At 45.0% G+C, this 17026-nt stretch overlaps 1 protein-coding gene and 1 long non-coding RNA gene across 3 annotated transcripts in view; both read left to right on the top strand.

Annotated features, from left to right (window-relative positions):
- PHACTR3 (phosphatase and actin regulator 3) overlaps positions 1-17026 on the top strand; it is a 178904-nt gene that overhangs the window by 114825 nt on the left and 47053 nt on the right. For both annotated transcript variants that reach the window (XM_029613622.1, XM_029613620.1), the window contains one exon: positions 4164-4317. In XM_029613622.1, coding sequence (XP_029469482.1) covers positions 4164-4317 — 154 coding nt within the window. The remainder of the gene's footprint in view (positions 1-4163; positions 4318-17026) is intronic.
- LOC115097674 lies at positions 1540-2157 on the top strand. The gene is made up of 2 exons (XR_003858311.1): positions 1540-1708; positions 1802-2157. It is a non-coding gene; the product is annotated as an uncharacterized LOC115097674 (long non-coding RNA).

The following is a 17026-nucleotide window of genomic DNA, read 5'->3' as shown; positions in this document are numbered from 1 at the left end:
GTCTCCGTTAGCCCCTAGTACAGCTTGCCTTTATGTGGCAAATTTTGAGGAAACTTTCATTTATAGTTCACCTTTATATCATAATATCGTTTATTGGAAACGGTTTATAGACGATTTATTTTTCATCTGGAGTGGCAATAAGGGTGACTTGGAAAGATTTTTGGATATGATGAACTCCAGTGATCCAAATTTGATTTTTACTGTTACTCAAAATACAGGATTTACAGTATTTTTGGATATGAAAGTATCGTTTTATGAACACAGGTTGGTAACCAGTGTACATAGAAAATCTACAGATCGTAATACTTTATTGCATTATGGGAGTTTTCATCCAAGGATGCTTAAAAATAACATTCCAACGGGACAGTTCCTTCGTTATAGGCGCCTGTGCAGCACGACAGCAGAGTTTAAGGCACAGGCTTATCAATTATCTGAACGGTTTGTATCTAGGGGGTATAGTAAATCTGTAGTAAAAAAGGCCTATAAGCGGGCATTATATTCAAATAGGGACAACCTATTGATTCCAAATGTCAAAGAAAAATTGACTCGACCAATTTGTACCATTCCTTACTCTGTAAAATCTGGTGGTATAAAACAAGCCATCTTAAAACATTGGCATATTCTGTCCAATAGTTCCCAATTTAGAGAGACACCAATTTTTGCAATGAAAAAGCGCCAGTCATTACGTGATCAATTAAGGAACTATAATGATCCGAGGGACCCTGATGATAGTTGTGGGCAATTTAGATGTGAGGCTTGTTCGGTTTGCTCTTCTGTAATGGTGTGTAAGGTTTTTGAACATTCCCATTTAAAGCATCCGTATAAGATTCCGGGGAGATTTGATTGTAATTCCAGCGGTGTAGTATACGCCATACTTTGCCCATGTGGGTTGATCTACGTGGGTCAAACGGCGCGTCCAATACGTTTAAGAATTATTGAGCATCGCAGTCGCATTAGGACGCGTCGAGAACATGCCCCTTTGGTAGAACATTGGGTGCTAAAAAATCATTCTGTTGATGAGATCCGATTTTTTGTGATTAATAAAGTTACATTAAAGTATGGTGGGGATTTGTCCGGAGCTTTGAGAAGAATGGAACAACGTTTCATTTTTAATTGGCGTACTGTTATACCATTGGGTTTAAATGATGCCATTGAATGGCATGCATTTTTCTAAATGAGAACTAATTGAAGGGGTGGAGAAATGGATTGTTTGAAGGATAGTATATAAAGTTTCAGGTATTCAACATCGTTACTTCATTTCCGGCGTAGAATGTTACGTCAGGTCACATGTAAGTATGGCGAAGGTGAATCGATTGTGGTTAGGAGTGTTATAAAGTAAATGGTAAGTCTGTATTTAAAGGATATGTTATAAAGAATGTTTTATTGTTGGTTTTTAATAGATACAATGAGGCACACGCAAGGTTCCATAATGAATTAAGGCTTATGAATTATCGGAGGAATACTATTAGAGGCTTGGAACCAGTGTTGATGCTTGGTTGTAACGTTTTTCATTATTGAGCCGTGTGAGTAAATTGGGATATGGGGTAAAAGTTTGGGATAGTTTTCTGGGGTAAGGTTTATATAATGTCTTGGCTATTTTATTGTAGTGATCAAAAGTTGATTCTGGAAGAGATGTCCGTTTGGAAATAACCCTGACTTATATTGAAGGTAGAATAAAAATTGTGCGGAGATTTCTATTTTCTGAGAGGTAAGCTGCGGGTTAATATAAATGTTATTGGTTGATTCATCAACTTTTTGAAGAAAATGATAAAGTTTTTGTATTTTGTTTTTGGTTGTTTAGTAAGGATATAAATATAAAAGGTCTCAAGACAGAAATATTGGGAGAAAATCAACCGGCTTTTTTGAGACCGAGTCCCTGAGGAAGCCTGATTGGAAGGCGAAACAAAGAGATCCTTTGTTGGACAGGACATGAACAGGACATGGATAGGATATACAAAATAAGTCAAGCAATATAAAATAAATCTTTGTCTTAAAATTGTAATAATGATGTGTATTGGTTAACTGTAATTCAGAATTGTTTGTGTAACACAGAATTTTTATGTTGGTGTGTGAATGGTGGTTGAATGTGTAAGTTTAGATTTTAAAATGTTTAGATAGGTGAACACCTTGTGTTTTCTAAATAAATAATAAATTATATTATTATGTATGTTGTCTCTCTGTGAAGTAATATAGTCTATAGGATATCAGAGAGTTGTGTTAGGATTTCCCTCTGTTTAATTACCCCATTAATTCTTAAACCACACAGATGCTAAATGTGCCCTGTGGTCCCCTCACCTTTTGTTAACTTAAACCAGAATATTTCCCAGCGCAATTCGTTCTCCCCATGAAGCAGTAGCTGTCTTTTAACCACCGTTAGGGCTATTGGATTTGGATTTAAGGCTATGTGAGCATCCAAACTTCATTGCTGAATAGCCTAGGAGGGCATTTCGAATACTGCCTGTCCTTTCTGAGATGTGAACCAATACATTTCAAGTTTAAAGGAAACTCGTAGGGTTTTTAAGGCATTTTGTATGTTCAAATATTTGTTCCCTGTGCACTCATGAGTTTTTGCTAGCCTGCAAAAAAAACCCCCCAGAAACTTTGTTCCTTTAGACATGTCCAAACGATAGAACTTTCTGGTGCATTTTCTCTAGGCCTTTCTGGATCATCAGGCTGTTCCCTGCGCACTTTCTTTGTCGCTAGCTCACAGAAAGGCCGTTCTGCCACCCCGGGGCGAGAATGAGACCCGGTGTCGCGCTCTGCGTAGGGAACCCCCTGCCGGGACCGAAACCGGGCGCCTTGTTAGGTAGCAGGGCGCCATCTGGTGGACACGAGGCAGAATGCAGATGGGCGTCCCATGCTAAAAGGCGGCGGCAGCCTGCAGAGATCCGAGCCAGGGCTTCCCTGATGCGTGCAAGGTTGCCCCGTCCGCGTCATCGTTCTCCCGGGCCTCCGGGATGCCTGGCAGCCGATGCCTCGGGCTAGAGCCAGACTGTCGCACTGGAAGGAAAGGGAACCAGAAAGAGAAGTCATTTTCTAAGCTGTTTCTTTCTTTTTAAAGGACGTTTCTGGACTTTTGTGACCGGAGAGAATTCACCCGTTTTGGATGCACAGCACTTTGGGGCTGATTTACTAAAGCTTGCTACAATAACACGCGTTAGTGCACACTAATGAGGCTCATGCACTTTAATTAATGTAAGCAAGCCGCGTTAACATCAGCCACAAGCGTTATAGTGGCTGACTTTTAGCGCAGCTTAGCATATCCGTCCCTTTATTTGGACTTATGTAAACAAATATTTGGACAATTTTAGTGTTAGATTTTTTGAATATTTTGATATAAAGATTAGCGAACTTTTTTGTCAGGTACATGATTACAGTAGTGCTGGTATGTAGATTATCTGATACCTAAAATTAAGTTTAGCTGTTTTTGAAAAAGTTTTGATCCACATTGGAGGATTGTAAACACATTAATGGAGTTATAGACTTTTTTTCCCCCTGGGGTTATTGGAGCTTCTATTTATTTTGCATGCTGAACTAGGTTTTAGCTTTCAAATTCCAGTAACTCTGAGCCGTCATACTTCACAATTTTGCACCTTCTGTTTGGAAATTCTTCTGATAAAGTCTCTAGCACATAAGCTTCCTGAATCCTGCAGTACTGCACCTGCTTAGCAGAATCCCTGCTAGATGTGGCCTGGTTTTCACCCTTTCAGCAGGTGTTGTTTTCTGATAAGTCCCTAAAGACTTCCTGTCCTTCCATACTCGCACACATTTTGGTGGCCAAGAGACGGAATTTCTCAAAGATGGCTGACCTTTTCCTGCTGGAGGCCTGTTAATTATTTCTTCAGGAAAAGATGACCAAAATTGATTCACTTGTTCCATTTTTTATGGAAAAAAACAACAACGCACTCATTCCTTGGTCACATGACGACACAGACGCACATCTAGAAGGGGCTGAATTAGCACCAAGTTTAAAACTTTAAAACCAGTAGCGCCAACCATCAAGGCTTATTCGTGACTTAAGGCCTTGATGGTTACTGCTTATGCTTTCAGATTTCAAACTTGCGCTAAATGCTTTTTTTTGATGAAGCGAGAGTGCAGAAATACAATCCAAATTGTGGCTTGAAAGAAAGTGAGACTTTATTTCCCTAAATGTTACATTTCAGGTTCCTTGCCAAGGAAGTGCAAGAAAGAGTTACTGGCAGTGAAGCTGAGGAACCGGCCAAGCAAGCAGGAGCTGGAAGACAGGAATATATTCCCGAGGAGAACCGATGAGGAGAGGCAGGAAATCCGGCAACAGATTGAAATGAAACTCTCAAAGTAAGTGGCTACGAGTGGAAGTTGCCCAAAGTCATAATGGCACAAAATGCACCCTCCTGGCTCCTGTGGGGATCTGCCGTTGATTGTTCCCACGTGAAGGGACGCTCAGCAAAGCTGGCTAGTGAAAAGAGTAATTCACTAGCCCACGTGAAGGGACGCTCAGCAAAGCTGGCTAGTGAAAAGAGTAATTCACTAGCCCACGTGAAGGGACGCTCAGCAAAGCTGGCTAGCGAAAAGAGTAATTCACTAGCCCACGTGAAGGGACGCTCAGCAAAGCTGGCTAGTGAAAAGAGTAATTCACTAGCCCACGTGAAGGGATGCTCAGTAAAGCTGGCTAGCGAAAAGAGTAATTCACTAGCCCACGTGAAGGGACGCTCAGCAAAGCTGGCTAGTGAAAAGAGTAATTCACTAGCCCACGTGAAGAGACGCTCAGTAAAGCTGGCTAGCGAAAAGAGTAATTCACTAGCCCACGTGAAGGGACGCTCAGCAAAGCTGGCTAGCGAAAAGAGTAATTCACTAGCCCACGTGAAGGGATGCTCAGCAAAGCTGGCTAGCGAAAAGAGTAATTCACTAGCCCACGTGAAGGGATGCTCAGCAAAGCTGGCTAGCGAAAAGAGTAATTCACTAGCCCACGTGAAGGGATGCTCAGCAAAGCTGGCTAGCGAAAAGAGTAATTCACTAGCCCACGTGAAGGGACGCTCAGTAAAGCTGGCTAGCGAAAAGAGTAATTCACTAGCCCACGTGAAGGGATACTCAGCAAAGCTGGCTAGCGAAAAGAGTAATTCACTAGCCCACGTGAAAGGATGCTCAGTAAAGCTGGCTAGCGAAAAGAGTAATTCACTAGCCCACGTGAAGGGATGCTCAGCAAAGCTGGCTAGCGAAAAGAGTAATTCACTAGCCCACGTGAAGGGATGCTCAGTAAAGCTGGCTAGTGAAAAGAGTAATTCACTAGCCCACTAGCGTAGGCCACATCCAGTGCTGTCTGTGTTACTGCTCCTGCTAAGGGCGTCTGGGACAGTCACAGCCACTGCTATCTTCCTGAAAACGAATAGGGTTTCCATGAACCTGGGGACTGACTGGGGAGCTTTTGCACGTTTTTCAAAGATATATGCGCATCATTACACGCCAAAGTGAGAGCAAAGCCTGGCAAAAGTGCAAGCGGTTCCACCCAGCTGTAATGAAACTTGCACGCGAGCCCGCAGTCTGTACGCATGAGTGGATCTAATAAAGATCCCATTCCTGTCAGAGTGCTCGTGTCCCTCTGGTGCGGCTGGTGGGATCGAGTTGGGCCTCCGCCCTGCCCTTCTCCACTCAGGATTCGGGAAAGGGTAGGTGGGGGCCCTGGCATGTTTAAAGCGAGGGAGGGGCCTGACCAGGCACCATTTAGATGTAGACTCATGGAACATGTGAGTCATGCAACGTATGACGAAACGGTGCTGGCATCAAGGCCAGTCTGTGCCATTTGAAACTAGGCACCCGGCATGGCAGGAGTGACTGGGGATTTGCACCTGCTCGATAAGGATTTCTTGTGACCCCCAAGGATGGGGGTAAGATGGGTCTGGGGAGAGCGGCTTTGGTATGTAAATTGGCTCTGGGTTTTTGCTGCGGTGGGAGGATTCTTCTAGGAACAGCATTTAATTTTAAAATGAAGTAAAACTGAAACAAACAACATTTCATTCATTTTCCACTTGCTGATTTCATGTTTTTCTTGTTCTAAAGAGCGGTGCTTTCTTATCTGTGTGCACCTTCTCCGATATCAGAATGCATGGCACCCTGTAATCTCTCAGCATCTGCACAGCCTACAGGGTCAGCCACCAGAATGAGGAACCCACAGATAAAAAGTTGTGCTCTCCTCCTGCCAGCAGAGGAGGAAGAGGTGAAGGAGTGAGGATTGTGCCACAAAATTTAAAAAAAAAGGTTTAAACGCAATTCAGTGGAGTGATATCACTGAGTGAAACTGTGGACCTGCGTGGAACGGTGTGACACAGTACTGCCCAGGCATAACTGTGCAATTAACTTCTTTCGGTATCTTTAGACTGGAGATCTTAAATGCACAAAATATCTGACATTATCTCTGCAAGGCCAAAATGGCATTTCCAGGTATTTTCTTCCCTCACTGTTCAAATAACTTACTATCGGGCCGATACAGTAAGGTCCACGGGAGAGCGGATGAACGCCTGCTCTCCTGGCGCGTGCACCAGCCCCTCGCCGGTGCGCGCAATGCAGTATGCAAATTAGGTTGCGCGGTAGAAACGGGGAAAAGGAGGCGCTAGGGACACTAGCGCATCCCTGGCGCCTCCTTTTAGCCCGGAGCGGCGGCTGTCAGCGGGTTTGACAGCCGATGCTCAATTTTGCCGACGTCTGTTCTCGAGCCCGCTGACAGCCACGGGCTCGGAAACCGGACGCCGGCAAAATTGAGCGTCCGGTTTTCGGCCCGACAGCCACGGGCCGACTTCAAATTTATTTTTTTTTTAACTTTTTTTTACTCTTCGGGACCTCCGACTTAATATCGCCATGATATTAAGTCGGAGGGTGCACAGAAAAGCAGTTTTTACTGCTTTTCTGTGCACTTTCCCGGTGCTAGAAGAAATTAGCGCCGACCTTTGGGCCGCGCTAATTTCTGAAAGTAAAATGTGCGGCTTGGCTGAATCGCGTGGGCATAACTAAAAGGGCCCTCAACATGCATTTGCATGTTGAGGGCGCTATTAGGTGCCGCAGGTTGGACGCGCGTTTTCCTCCCCTTACTGAATAAGGGGTAAGGGAAAACGCGCATCCAATAGCAGGAAAGGAATGTGTGGTAAGAATACTAAACAAGAAAACATTTAGGACATCTTTCATAGCAATACTGATGCCTGAACAATGTTTTCTTCAGCAGTACATGTTGTACCATCATGCTCAGGACAAGCTGATATTTCCCTGAAGTCGGGATCAAACCCTGAATTTCTGCTGCATATTATTCTAATGAGGTCCCAGTTCTCCAGAGATAAGACAGCTACTTTGCTTCCTCGCTCATTAGCATAAGAAGATATGGAGAGGAACATAATTCAGTGTTTAGTGAAATGCAGAAGCTGTGCATGACTTCTCTATGCTGGGAAGCCCACAGACAGAAAAGCGAAATATTAAGGATGTGCCTTCATTTTAAACCAATGTGTAATGAGGCCATTTTCGTTTCATTTAGTTAAATCCAAAACGAATCAAACAATGCTTCTGGAAAACCAAAAATAGATTCAGATTTTTCATTTCAGTTAATAGTGCGCACTATTTGTACATAAGGGCCCTGGTTGCTGAAGCAAAAATTAAACAAATCTAATAATTAACTCTCCCCTCCCAAAATAAATTTGCTCGAAAACAGACCGAAAACAAAAGGACCAAACTGAAAATATTTTGCCTGAACCTCCCTATGGAGTATTATCATTCTTACCCATATTAGGTTTATTATTTACTCTGAGGACCATATTCAGCCACTGGCCAGCTTGCAAAGTTAAACGGATAGACGTACCTGGCTAACTTGCCCCTAGATTCATAATTATAGCGGAATGATGAGCCATGAAAAAAGGGGGGCAGAGGGGTGATAGTGAGCAGGTGGCCGCAGCGCGGCAGTGCGTTTTCACCGCACATTATCGCCCCTGTAGCGCCAGTGAAATAGCTGTAGCTATTTCCGGTAATACAGAGGACAATAATGTGTGATACATTATCACCCTCAGCGCTACAGGCCCCTAATTTACCTAAACACCCACCCAAACTCCTCCCCTTACCCTAAATTACATTTTTTTAATACACGTAATAACGGCCCATCGCAATTTGATGAATGATCCCCCTAGGTGCAGTACTGGATACAACCAGATATTTGCAGGTTAGCCAAATAAGGTTATTCAGCTATCTTCAGCACTGTCTCCATGCTGTCCTAAAGTTCGAAGGCCACATTAGCTGGATAACTTTGAAACTCAGAGTCACATGGCTGATTTGGCGAGATAATGGTGTCCTCCAGACCGCCCCTGACAAAGCTGGATAAGTTGTCACCCGGATAACAGACCAGGGGGATTTTCGTAGTGCTGTTACCCCCGGTGATGCGTATGTGCTGTATACATATAAGACTCCAGTAGGAGAAGCGAGGGTGCAGTCAGATGTCTGACATGGAGGCTAGCAGGGGTATAGAGGGCCATTGTACTAATATGTTTGCACCAGAGGAAAAATGATTCCAGGTTTATCAATAAAAATAGGTGAGTAATAATAGAGTCCATTATAGAGCTCAGTTCTTTTCAGTAATTGGTCCCTCTCTCTGGAATAAATCGCAAGACGTTTTTACATTGGAACTCTCATATTTGTTGTTCAGCAAAAAATCTTGAAACATTTCTGTCTGCAGGTATTTGAGTGCATTCCAGTGATGCTGCATTATGGCTATAACTGTTGCGGAGTTTAGGCTTGTAGTCTGTATCTGTTTTGGGTTATGTGTTTTTTGTTAATTAATGTAATCATTATATTTATTGCTGTATAGTGCACCATTTTGTTACGGTTATTTTATGTCGTACACCAGTATGCATGACCTTTGGAAGGCCAAGAAGGCGCTTTATAAATCCAGCAAATAAACAAATAAATCTCTCCTCATTACAAAATAGTAAGGGATGGCAGGCAAAGCTCACCTGGAGCAGAGAGGCAGGCCAGGATGCCCCTCGAGCCGGTGCAGGAGCCTGAGGCAGTGGTGCCATGCTGGGGAGATCAGTGTGGCACTGGCTGCAGGCCGGGGACAGCAGGACCAGGGCCAGCAGGATCGGTGTCGCAGGGCCAAGAGAAGAAAGGCCGCTGAGGTTCCCCCTGGTGAGGTGCACGGTGGTAGAAACGTTGGTACGGTTTCCCAGGCCCCAGCAGTGTCAGGAAGATGAGGGGAGGAGGGATTGGGGGGGGGGGGGATAGGAGAGGAAGGGTGAGGGCATAAGTGAGAGAAGGGGAGAAGAGACATTACATGGAAAGGGAAAATTAGTGAGGTGGAGGGGGAGAAAGATGTTTCCCTGAACTCTGTGCGCATCTCCCCACACCCCATGCCCCACACACAAACCCCAGCTACCCCCCTCCAGACTCCCCACCTACTCCACTGCCATCATCACATTCAGGGGAGGAGAGGAGAAGTAAAAAATGGGGGAGGGGGACAAACTGGTGAGTGCAAGAGAGAAAGTGTGGGCACACGCGCTCCCTCCCAGCTCCACATACCTGCTCCACCCCCGCTGCACTCTTGCACCAGCCACACAAGGGACCCTCCATAAATGGCTTCTCACTATTTTGGCATGAAATCGACCTCCCCCCCCCACTCCCTCCTCTCGTCTCAAACTTAGAAACCTCCCCCTTATATTAAGCTGCAATTCTGAACCGCAAACAATCATCAGTCCGCGGCTTACTTGAGCAGCGGGCGGCGCTCAGGCATTTAAAGCCGTTCAGTGTCGCACAATCAAATGACGAAGACGCTGAGCTGTTTTGTTGCGATCCCGCCGTCGTGCAAACAGGGACGCTGCTGACAGAAACGAACGTTTTCTGGAGGAGATGGTCCACGTGGACCTGGATCGCCTTGGCGTGGCCACGCGCGTCAGCTCACGGCGTCCACGGGCCTCCACTCTCGGCTTGGAACCGCCTGATGTCGGTGGTGGTGGTGTGCGTTGCTGTGGGGGCCTTCGCAGCGTCGCCGCAGACGCAGGATATCGCTGGCATTTAGTTCCTGTGCGGGGATCCATAACAGCTTGACTACGCCCTACTGCTGCCGCCATAGCAAAGTAATCTCACGACTTTCATCTCACGACATCACGGTATGTTCAGTCCCCCTCCTCACAAAAGTGGCAACCCTCTCCCCTCCCCCGTCAGAGCATGACGTCATGTATGGATGGCTCCCCCCCAACCCCTACACCACCATCCGCTTCACGTCACTCCTCCCCCCCCCCCCCCACGCACATGGAGGAGAGTGAGAGGGAGGTGGAGAGTGCACGTGGGAAAAACGTTTGGGCACACTCACACTCCAACCCCCGCACCCATTACCACTTGCACTCGCCCACACACACTCACATCCTGCCAGCATCCCCCCCACACCTACACCACTCTCACCCTCCACTACCAACCCCCTTGTACCACCACCATCCCTACACTACCCTCACCCACACTGGGGGATGAAAGAAATGGATAAGTGCCATGGGTAAAGCGTGCCCCCCCCGCACCCTGTGCCTCGTCTACCTCTCCACACCCATCCCCTGCAGGCCTAACGCCCCACACCCCTCCATCTCTTTCCCATTGACCCCCCCCCCCCCGCCCCCCACCTACCCCCATTCCTCTACCTGCACAGAGCAGACGCACCTGGAGCCTCTCTGTCACCCATGCAGGTCCCGGAGTCATGGAAGGCGTTCTTTGAAGTTGCCGTTTCCCTGAACGCCCAGACCTGCTCAGTCAGGGGGGTGGTCAGGGGTTTCTATCGCTGTCTCCCCGCCCACTCTTTCTGTCGCTCCGTAGTCATCCCACCCAGGCCCGCCCGGGAGGGGGGCGCAGCCTCTGGTAAGTAAATAGTTTTAGGGGGGAAATTGCCAGGGGCAAAACTGGCGCAGTTTTTCGTCACTAGTGATGTGTCTGGTGCCTTTACCTTTTCTTTTCGTGGAGATCCCATCAATTTTGGGGCTCTGGAGCAGCCCCCTTCCAATTTTCTTTCATTTTTGTTATTTTTTTGGGGATGTTCACTTCATTTAATGTTTATTTTGATTAAGGTTATTTCCCAAATGAAAATAAACATTAATGTCCCCAAAAAACAACCCCCCCATAATAAATGTAACAGGGCCTTCTTAGGCCTCTCTAAACCCCCTCCTAACCCCCCTCAAACATTTCTAGGGCCGGGGACTGACTCGGCCCCCACTTACCCCTTCCATGGGAAGCAGATAGGAGGGATGTCCGCCCGCCTCCTGCCATTCAGATGTCACTTCAAAACGGCATTGGCGAGCCCTGAGACCAGCACCAAAGTGACGACAAAATGGCCCTGGTCTCGGGGCGACTGGCACCATTTTGTTGCATGGCCATGTATTTATTTGTAGGGGAGACCAGAGAGAGGCCCCTAGGGCAGGGTTTCCCAAACGTTTAGCCAGTGTGACCCCATTTTAGAACTCAAAAATCCACATGACCCCAGAGGATGACCAAACCAAATTAACAGGGGTGCATCCCCCTCCAACAGTCACTTCACTCTGACCCTCCACTCTCTCCTTTCTCTCAACCTCTATCCCCTCTAGAGACCTCCTCTCCCAACCTAAGCCCCATCTAGTGGATGGCAACTGCTGGGAAGAGAGGACAGGCTGCTGACAGCGGCAATATTGTCCTCTTATGTAGGTTGAGTAATGGGTGAGGAGCGAGGAGAAGTGCACACTCAGCTCACCCTTCCCCTCATGGCTGCTCCCAAACCCAGCTGTGATCTGCAGGTGGTGGCAGCATTAGGGGTGAAAGGTCAATATATCACCTTCACAGACCCTGCAGTGGTCCTGATCTCTCCTCAGGCAGGGCTTCCTGTTACCACAGACATTCACGCAAAGGCAGGGTCAGCACAGGGCCTCTGAGTGCCTGCTGGCGGAAAGGCCCCAGGCTGACTTCAACTACATAAAAACACAACATAACATAAGGAATTATGTCATACTGGGTCAGATCAAGGGTCCATCAAGCCCAGAATCCTGTGTCCAACAGTGGCCAAGCCAGGTCACAAGTACCTGGCAGGATCCCAAGGGTTAGAGAGATTCCAAGCTGCTGATCCCAAGAATAAGCAACTCTACCTTAATAATTGTTACTGGAATTTTCCTCCAGGAATTTGTCCAAAACTTTTATAAACGCAGCTTTCACCACATCCTTTGTCAAGTTCCAGAGCTTAATTTTCTCTTATTAGTTTTAAATGTATTACCCTGTAACTTCATTGTGTGTCCCCTGGTCTTTGAACTTTTCGAAAGAGTAAACAACTGATTAACATTTACTCGTTCCATTCCACTCATTATTTTATAGACCTATATCATATCTCCCCTCAGCCGTCTCTTCTCCCAGCTGAACAGCCCTAACCTCTTTAGCCTTTTTCCATCCCCTTTATCATCTTTGTCACCCTTCACTGTGCCTTTTCTAATTCTGTTATGTCTTTTTTGAGATGCAGTCACCAGAACTGCACACAGTACTCAGGATGAGGTTGCACCATGGAGTGATACAGAGGCATCGTGATATTCTCTGTTTTATTCTCCCTTCCTTTCCTAATAATCCCCAGCATTCTCTTTGCTTTCTTGGCTGCTGCTGCACAGTGAGTAGAAGATTTCAATGTAAGATTAATGACGATGCCTAGATCCTTTTCCTGCATGGTGACTCCTAATGTGGAACCTTGCATTTTGCAGCTATAATTTGGATTACTCTTCCCTACCTGCATCGCTTTACACTTGTTTACATTAAATTTCATTTGCCATTTGCATGCCCAGTCTCCCAGTTTTGCAATGTCCTTGTTATGGTTAAGCGGTGTTTGGGTGGATCCTTGGGTACTGTGGCAGATGACCACGCCCACGGGGAGGAGCCCCGTGAGGGGCCACAGTACTGGGCTAAACGCAGGATGCACAAACACAGTTAGTTCTTTTATTTAACAGCGTGAAGTGTACCACCAGAGGGGGCAGTAGTGAGGAGTCTGGAAGTAGCAGTCTCGGGACCCTTGGCAGAGAGCACCCTTCTCACCCCGTTGGTATAGGGGATTCTGGTGTAGATTTCCCAGCAAGGCAGTACTGTGGATGAGATAGACTGAGAGTTAGATTACTCACTAGATGATAGCTGTAGGTATGCGATTCCACCAGGTTGAAGAAGTTGGTACTGGCACCGAGACAGGGAGAGCAGGCCCTCGAGGAGCGAGTACCTGATCCCTGTAAGGCACCTGAAATAAAGCAGAGGGCCCCCGAGGAGCGGGTACCTAAGGTTAGCAATACCCTGAAGGGCAGAGAGAGAGCTTCCAGCGGCAGCACGGAAGCGGCAGAGTAGCTTAGACCGGCCGAGACCAATCCTTTGCTAACTCAAAGAGCTAGCAACTTAGTACAGGCTAAATACCCGGATAGTGTGATGTCAGTAGAGGGGGAACGCCCCCGAGGTTCGCGCCACTGGTGGAATAAAGACGTGGGTGGCGTGCGCGCTCGCACCCTATTAGGCCCTTGAGAGGAGCATGGCAGGAGGCAGCACCATAGCCGTTCCGGGGACGCCGGAGAGGGCGGCTTGTAGACGCGGCGGCAGCCATTTTCCCAAGGGAAGTGGAAGGAGCCGTGAACAAGGTGAGGCAAATGGGGCAAAGCCGTCTAGCACTGACGGACGCAGCAGTCCTCTTGCAATTTCTCACAATTCTCTTGTGATTTGACAACTTTGAACAATTTTGTATCATCGGCAAATTTGATAATCTCACTTGTTATTCCCATTTCTAGGTCATTTATAAATATATTAAAAAGCAGAACTGATCCCTGGGGCACTCTATTATCCACCTTTTTCCATTGGGAAAATTTACAATTTAGCCCTACTCTCTGTTTTCTAATTTTCAACCAATTGGCAATCCACTATTGGACACTGCCACCTATCCCATGACTTTCTAATTTCCTAAGCAGTCTCTCATGAGGGACTTTGTCAAATGCTTTCTGGAAATCCAGATACTCTATGCCAATTGGCTCACCTTTATCCACATGTTCATTTACACCTCAAAAAAATGTAGCAAATCTGTGAGCCAAGACTTCCCTTGGCTAAATCCATGTTGGCTTTGTCCCATTAAATTATGCTTATCTATAATATGTTCAACAATTTTGTTCTTTATGATAGTTTCTATCATTTTGCCTGGCATAGATGTTGAACTCGCTGGTCTGTAATTTCCTGAATCACCCCTTGATCCCTTTTTAAAAATTAGCATTACATTGGCAACCCTCCAGTCTTCAGGTACTATAGATGATGTTATTGATAGTTTACAAATTTCCAATAGCAGGTCCGCAATTTCATTTCTCAGTTCTTTCAGCACTCTAGAATGTATACCATCAGGTCCAGGTGATTTGCTATTCTTTAGTTTGTCAATTTGCCCTAGTACATTTTTCGGGTTCAGTAAGATTTGTTTCAGTTCCTCTGAATCATCACCTTTAAAAATCATTTCTGGCATAGGTATATCTCTAGGTACAAATAGATTCGAAGGTAAAAACTTATATTCCAGTTTGAAAATACATCATATACATGAAGGAATCTATATATAATACATTCAAATCACATCATATTGAATCCACAAATATTTTTTGAAAAACGTTTACATAATTTATTCCAAACTTTAGAATTTTTACAGACTCTAGATCTGATCTGTTTTGTCTAAATAAGGCTTTTTCTGGGAACACTAAAAATCCTTGGCATATAATGATGCAATCCTCACTTTATAAAGTTAAAGCCGTCAGACAGCATCCATCCTTATTTCACACCAGCACCTTCAAAATATTCTTAGCTTCATATATGGAATTCTGAAAAAACATAAGAACATAAGAAATTGCCATGCTGGGTCAGTCCAAGGGTCCATCAAGCCCAGCATCCTGTTTCCAACAGAGGCCAAACCAGGCCACAAGAACCTGGCAATTACCCAGACACTAAGAAGATCCCATGCTACTGATGCTGAACTTGATTAATAGCCGTTAATGGACTTCTCCTCCAAGAACTTATCCAAACCTTTTTTGAACCCTGCTACACTAACTGCACTAACTACATCCTCTGGCAACAAATTCCAGAGCTTTATTGTGCGTTGAGTGGAAAAGAATTTTCTCTGATTAGTCTTAAATGTGCTACTTGCTAACTTCATGGAATGCCCTCTAGTCCTTCTATTATTTGAAAGTGTAAATAACCGAGTCACATCTACTTGTTCAAGACCTCTCATGATCTTAAACACCTCTATCATATCCCCCCCTCAGCCATCTCTTCTCCAAGCTGAACAGCCCTAACCTCTTCAGCCTTTCCTCATAATAGAGCTGTTCCATCCCCTTTATCATTTTGGTTGCCCTTCTCTGTACTTTCTCCATCGCAATTATATCTTTTTTGAGATGCGGCGACCAGAACTGTACACAATATTCAAGGTGTGATCTCACCATGGAGTGATACAGAGGCATTATGACATTTTCCGTTTTATTAACAATTCCCTTCCTAATAATTCCTAACATTCTATTTGCTTTTTTGACTGCCATCGCACACTGAGCTGACGATTTTAAAGTACTATCCACTATGATGCCTAGATCTTGTTCCTGGGTGGTAGCTCCTAATATGGAACCTAACATCGTGTAACTACAGCAAGGGTTATTTTTCCCTATATGCAACACCTTGCACTTGTCCACATTATATCCATATAAATTATCATCACCTAAGCCTCTTTTTACCAAAAGTAGCCTATATAAATAAAGACAAATTACTAAAGATACCTGCTTTCTGACAAATGTTATTAAAAAAAACGAGCCTCCATTCAATACTCTTTCCCAGCACTGACATGCCATGCGTCAGGCACTCTCTATGAGTAAATGATTTATCTGAAATAAATATACCATGATCAAAAACCTTACCATAAATTTTTTATATACATATATTTTATAAACATGTTTTTTAACCCCATACGTCGATTCTCACCCTTAAAATGGTACAAAGATACACTCCTCACCAGGCAATATCTTACTTTCTCAAGACCTCACGGCTGCGCAGTAGGACATCCCCACCCCCATTTAATGTTCAGATAGACCAATCACATAGCACAGGTCAGAGATACATCGATACAGGCTATTCACTACTCACCCTTAGAGCGGGACAAAGATACGCTCCTCACCAGGCAATATCTTTCTCAAGATGCCACAGCTGCACAGTCAGCCTTCCTACTTAACATTGAAGTGGACCAATCACCTAGAACAGATCAGTGATACCTCTATAAACCTATAATAATGCCTGCCAATCGAGTTCCCGATTTAATCCCTTAGGATAAAAAGTTACCCCATTCAGAAATTGCCTGCTGCTCTTTATAAATAAGCTTCCTTGAGATATTGGAATAGAAAATTATGTAACAGGATTTCAAAAATGATTTGTGGATTCAATATGATGTGCTTTGAATGTATTATATATAGATTCCTTCATGTATATGATGGGTATATCTCTTAGATCTTCCGCAGAGAATACTGAAACAAAGAATTAATTTGGTATCTCTGTTATGGCTTTCTCATCCCTAAATGCCTCTTGGTCGTCTAATGGTCCAACTGACTCCCTCGCTTTTTACCTAGAATGTTCCTGAAAAATTCTTCTTTGCCCTCCTTATCAGTGCTTTGCCTCTGACTTGGCAGTACTTATGCTGTTTCCTGTTTTCATCATTCGGATCCCTTTTCCATTTCTTGAATGATGTTTCTAGCTATTTCAGCCTCTCTCACCTCACCTTTTAACCATGCCGGTAGTCATTTAGCCTTCCTTCCCCCTTTTCTAATGTGTGGAATACATCTGATCTGGGCTTCCAAGATGGTATTTTTAAACACATCCATGCCTGAGCTAAACTCTTAACCTTTGCAGTTGCTCCTTTCAGTTTTTTTATCCTAACCATTTTTCTCATTTTATCATAGTCACCTTTTAGAAAGTTAAATGCTGTCACAGTAGATTTCCTTTATTGTGCTCCCTCCGGTTATTAAGTCAGATTTGATAATGCTGCTGCTGGTGCCTGCAGAGTTCTGTC

The sequence above is a fragment of the Rhinatrema bivittatum genome, chromosome 8 (genome assembly GCF_901001135.1).
Source record: "Rhinatrema bivittatum chromosome 8, aRhiBiv1.1, whole genome shotgun sequence".
NCBI classification, from domain to species: domain Eukaryota; kingdom Metazoa; phylum Chordata; class Amphibia; order Gymnophiona; family Rhinatrematidae; genus Rhinatrema; species Rhinatrema bivittatum.
Note: the sequence above shows the minus strand (reverse complement) of the source record. Positions and strands in the feature narration are given on the sequence as shown.